We start from the raw sequence: 5,811 nt of genomic DNA, 5'->3' as shown, positions 1-5,811 counted from the left end.
AATCCAACACACCTCCCGCCTTGCACAGCGCGTATTTCCAAATAGGGGCAAATATGAGAGAGCTGGGTTTGTGCCTTCAAAACATGGCGCCATGTGTCTTGTTAATGCATGTGTTTATTTGGATTTAAGCTGGACGATGTGTTGTGCTTCACGGTTTAACCCACAAAACGTTACAAAAAGATTCATATTAATCCTGAAATTAATTTTAGAAAGACATAATTCAGACATCACAGCAATAGATCAGGTTTGTGAATCAATTGATATAGCTCTGTAGATAATAAAGTAAAATGTCTATTAAAATATGGGACACAGAGACATAACTCATTGTAGCTGGTATGAATACAAAACATTTGGCTTTGTTGCATGTGACAATGACTGTTTATATTACAGTGTACGCATGTTAACTGCATTTAGTGCATTGCAAATTGTGTGAAAAATGTGTTCCACAATGCATTGTTTTTTTACTATTTGTAAGTACACTCAGGGATGTAGCAAAATTAAAAATACTGAACTCACCTTGCAACTTGTTTACTATAGCCACCATCCAAACTGTAAAACCCACTTAATTTTAAACTTCTGTTTTCATTTAACTTCTTACATAATTGTCTAAATGTTGTTCCCAAGCTTACATTACACTTCTTTACAGGTAGTCTTTACAGGTAGTCTATGTAGTGCTGCAAAGTATACTGTAAATCACTTTTCATTTAAATGTATGCTGTGCCATTATTGTCAAATGTTTTATTTTAGTTAGCATCAAAATATCTTCTTTAAACAACCCACCATGTGTAACATGCATGTAATCATAGGCTGCCAAGTCATCTTTGTGCTATTAAACCTCCAAAATTTACCTGAATACAACACCTGGTGAAAAAGAAATGAATTTCTTTTTTTTTTTTCAAGATAAAGTGCAAAATATGGAGCGCTTGCAGTTTAACTTGTGCTCCACATCCTCCCAGTCTGTGTGGTCCCAGCAGAATCTAACTGGACTGCATCCAAAACGCATTTCACCAAAGTAGGACGGCCTAAATGCTGCCAATAAAAAGCACATACTGTGTACTCAGTGGTTCAGTGTGTTCTGTGTTGGTCTCTTTCTTCAGAGTGGCAATAAAGCTGTGATGTAGTGCTGGATTCAAAAACTGGACAAAAGACATCGTGTCACTTCCACTTGGTCATTATCGAGGCCTCACAGTTATGTCTTCCTAGCAGTTTACTGTGATTAATACTGCCAATTTGGGAAGGTGACTGATTTAGTCACCTTCCCAAATTGGCAGTATTAAAAATAAAAGCTGTGTGATCAGGGTTTGGCAGAGTCAAAATACTCACAGGGTCAAAAAAGAAATTTGGGTTTAAAATAATACAAATGATTTATTTTCAATGGACTTAACTATCACAGAATAACACCTTTACTTACAAGAACATCCATTCACATTTCAGGCAGTTTTATTGCATCAACACTGAACTACAACCAACCTTTATGGGGGTTTATTTTTCACTGTACACGATTAGCACCAGCCCCACAGACTCATTTCCACTATTTTAAAGAGTATTAACTGCTTTGAACAGTTGGGGTTTTTGTTTTTAGCCGTTCTAGCAATCTTGCTCCAAGGATGGAAATGCTGGTCAGTCAATAAACCACTTTGGTCTAGATTGAAATATTTCAACAATTATTGAATGGATGAAGAACATTTTGGTCGGTTTGGTTGGTTCCCAGAGGAGGAACCCTAATGGTGATTCCTTGACCTGACCTGTAGCTCCAACATAACGTCCACATTTGTGGTTTTGAGTGAAATACAACAACCGGCTGGATTGCCTTGACATCTGGCACAGACATACTTGTTACCCAAAGGAAAATGTTGGTGTTCCCTTAACTTTTTTTATCTAGAGCCGTCATCTGGTCAAAATATCAGTTAGGATGACGTCTAAGATCACATTTCATCGCTCCACCATTAAAAAAAAGGGCCATTGATGTTCTTGAAACAATGACAAATCTCCAAAGTTTAACTATACTACAGAAACTTCAATCAAGGTTCAATTAAAGCCTTTATTTTTACACACACACACACACACACACACACACACACAGGAATAAATTAACATAATAAACACCTCTTTAGAATAGCACGGATCACATTCAACACAGCACACGTCACACATATCACAGCAGCCATGAAATCTCTTAAACTGCTCCCATGCACCGCCTGCTCTCTGACAAAAGCTCTTTGACGTTTCCACATTATATTAACGTCTAGTGATACTTTCGTTACCATCCTTCTGTTTCCTTTTTTTTGAGGCAAATATGATGCAGTGTCATCTTTAGAATAGAAGTTAATGCACCCATAGAAGTAAGAACATTTGTGTGTGTGTAAAGTCACTGCAGAAGCCGGACAGAGTTGACGTGGAGATGGTAGAGGAAGTCTGCATAGGACGCCCCTCCGTTGGGACTCTTGTCCTCCACCAGGAGGCGCTGCAGGGTCTCCTCGCAGGTGTCGCCCTGCTTCACCACCCACAGCTGAGACAGAAAAAAAGACTTATCAGTGGTTACGAGTGGTGTTATCAATCAGTCAACTCCCACTGTGAGTAATTATCCTCATGTGACTTTGGTGTGGATGTGGGGGCCGGTAACAAGTGGAGGTTACACGTCCTGCTTCTCAAAGTGTACCGCCTTCCTCAGCGACTTCACTTCTCCTTTTGGGAGTCATATCTTGAATCTGTACAAGGATGACTTGAATTTGTTGCAGGGAAACATCATCATCATCCTATCACCGTGTCTGCATCACACCATTTTCAACCCTTCACTTTCATTCATAAGACAGTAGCCAGCAGCACAACCACATGATAAAACGTTTGGCCCCTCAAACAAATGGACAAAAACTGAAAAAGGGGCACGCTACTGGTCACACTAGGAGCGTGTGTCGGCGCTCAACTTTTGTTGTGTTAAGCATCATTTGACACCAAGTGGAACATACTGGACCATAATAAAAAAGAAAAAAACCTGTCCAACTTGAAATGTAGCTCAGTGTAAATTCCTTCAGGAAGACCTAACACTTCATCACTGCTCTCTTCCAAATCGAATCAGGTATTGGAGGCGATCACCTTTCTGTTAAACCAATCAGAATCGGCCATGACTTTCAAGGGGCAAGCGCAGCATGACAACCCTGCTTTAAATCTGTTCTCTCCCTGTGCTATCAGTTGTCGTTTCAGGCCAAGCGGGCGAGCTCCAACCCCCCCACCCCATTTCCCCCTCCTGTCATCGTCGTCTTTCTCCGGCTGAACGTTCCGAGGCCTCCTTTGGTCTGGTCTTCAGGTTCCTTCACCACCAATACTGATGTCTGGATTCCATCGGGGTTATGATATAGTTCTCTACCCCTATTTAAAAAATGTATTAGCACTACAACGATTGAGTCTAATCTCCAAAGACCCTGTACATTTTATTACGCATATGTACAAGAAACCTTTTGCATATCTGCAAATAAGTCTCTCCTGATTGAAATGAACACTAGGAGGCTGAGGTCAACATTATTTTTTCTTTTGCCGTTTCCTCAGATGACAGCTCAAACGTACACTAAATCTGACATGACATGAACACAGCATTAGGAGAAGGACCAGACTTGTAACCAAGGAGATATTAATCAACTTCACACATTGATACAGGAACTGTGTTGTACTGGTGCTTATTTCAGCGTAATCTTATCTTATTTATAAAGTGTTGTTATTTATGAGCTTAGAATTTTTAAAGACTTGTGTCTTGGACTGACTTTTTTAGTAGATGTGTTAAACACAATTTCGTTTTTTATGTGGTGCATAAAAATGACTAATAAAGCAATCTTGTAATCTTGTAATTTACATAATCCCAAACACAGGTGTTGGCCGACTCATGAGGCTGTGGCGGCAGGACGGGTGGCAGCTCACCTTGCGGGCACAGGGTGCCTGGGAGTTGAGGGTGTTGATGAGGGAGCGAACACTGATGGACAGAGGGTTTTCAAGGACTGGCAGCTTGGTCTGAAGGGAAACACAAAATATCAGAAATGGACAGTTAACGCTTCAATGTTGCAGTTGGCGTCGTGGACTGTCAGTAAAGCCTTTTGTGTCTTTAGCGTCATTTGGGTTAAAGACGGCAAAAATTTGTAAACGGCATTTTAAAACAAACAAAAACAACCTCGGTCCACACAAGGGTTCCTGAAAACCAATACCGCATGACCATTTACATACACTGGGCCTGCACGTGTTGGTGTGAATAGAAAGCAGAGTGTCTAATGTTAATCTGTGGTTGAAAATCATGGATGTACAGTATTAGTTGAAAATACAGAAAAGAACAACAATGGTGAACAATAAAACCGGGGATTTATTTGCTTGGAGCGACAACGAGGCGGAATGTTTTTTTTTTAAAAAGGTAGGTAAGCCTGAGTGACGTGTGTCGTCGTTTCCAAAGGTCTCCGTTTCTGCCCGTCCAGACTACAATGAGTTTTCAAACTTAAACGGGGTCGGCAGTGTGGTAGTGTAGACATCAGGCGTAAACGTAGCAAAAGCCAACATGTTTAAAGAAAAACATTTGTGCTGAGTGGGGACAAGCATCATCAGTCTTCTTCATATCAAACTAGCTGTTTTTTTATCATCACCTTCTAACCCATCCATATTTTAGCATATTATTTAAGCATTTGCACATTTTTGTTCCCCCATCCTGACCTATTCAAATATTGTTATTTTTACTTCATTCGTATTATTATTCATGTATATGGTATGTATTATTTTTCCTAGTATTTCATTTATATTTATATTTGTGCTTTGTGACTGATTTTGCTGCTAACACGAATTCCCATTTTCTTGGATCATCTAAACCTATCTATCTATCTATCTATCTATCTATCTATCTATCTATCTATCTATCTATCCCCAACACCTTACGTTCCTGTTGTGACTTTCTCTTAAAATTACTTCACACTTCATAAAATATTGTTCATTAAATACTATTCATAACTGACAGTTAACAGGTTTATGTGTATTTTTATTGTTGGCACAAGCGTCTACTGATGCGAGAAGGTAAGTTAAGGAATGAGGTATGTTTGTTTTTAATAGCTGAATTGTTCAAACCAACACCCTACTGTCCATCCGTCTAATCTCTTACCTCTCCAGAGGGCAGGGAGGAGAAGCAGCTGGTGTTGAAGAGCTCGACCATGGTGCATGTTGGGACTCGGTTGCCCACCCAGAGCAGCAGGGTGAGGGGCGAATGAACCAAATACAGACATCTGGCCTCCAGGCTGGAAGCACAGCAGCGCAGTGCCTCTTCTTGGTTTGGAGAGCTGGAGCTGTCCGTCTGAAGGGGACAAATTGATGTGTGTCAATGTGTGAAAGCTACAAAGGCAAAAACTAGATTTCTGAAAGTGACAGTCATCTACCGGCAATGTTAATATCTTCAGAGAGAAATTACTCAAATACTCCATCCACAACAGGTCGACACTAATGTATTGCTTAAGAAACTTTTTGTTATTACAAATTAAATGCTCTAACATCAGCAGCCGGGTCTGCGCAGTCTGCCTGTTTCTGAAATGTATTTTTCAAAATGAAAGCAAAGTTTCTTTTACAATTGGACACATGTTCATTGGATGAAATGCCATAGGATCCATACTTGATTGAAAATGACACTAAACATAGCACAATATAAAAATAAAAACAAGGCATTTTTCAGATAATAGTTTACAACCATTTAAAAGCCCAAAACGTGATAATAACAAATCATAACGAATCATCAAGAATCATATGAACCTTGTACTCTTTCTATTAAGAACCATTTTAAAGGTGCCCTGCCACACAAAA

The 5,811-nt window shown here is 39.7% G+C and overlaps 1 protein-coding gene across 3 annotated transcripts in view; it reads right to left on the bottom strand.

The window, feature by feature from the left end:
* Window positions 1-2,053: 2,053 nt before the first annotated feature.
* The window catches only part of si:dkey-13n15.2 (protein transport protein Sec24C), a 16,266-nt gene continuing 12,508 nt past the window's right edge, over window positions 2,054-5,811 (bottom strand). For 2 of the 3 annotated variants that reach the window (XM_032515929.1, XM_032515930.1), the window contains exons 19-21: window positions 5,123-5,311; window positions 3,910-3,999; window positions 2,054-2,509 (exon numbers count right to left, since the gene is read on the bottom strand). In XM_032515929.1, coding sequence (XP_032371820.1) covers window positions 2,369-2,509; window positions 3,910-3,999; window positions 5,123-5,311 — 420 coding nt within the window. In that variant the 3' untranslated portion in view covers window positions 2,054-2,368. The remainder of the gene's footprint in view (window positions 2,510-3,909; window positions 4,000-5,122; window positions 5,312-5,811) is intronic. The other variant, XR_004331977.1, reaches the window with a different exon arrangement.

Source organism: Etheostoma spectabile, chromosome 5 (assembly GCF_008692095.1).
Source record: "Etheostoma spectabile isolate EspeVRDwgs_2016 chromosome 5, UIUC_Espe_1.0, whole genome shotgun sequence".
Classification (NCBI taxonomy): Eukaryota; Metazoa; Chordata; class Actinopteri; order Perciformes; family Percidae; genus Etheostoma; species Etheostoma spectabile.
Note: the sequence above shows the minus strand (reverse complement) of the source record. Positions and strands in the feature narration are given on the sequence as shown.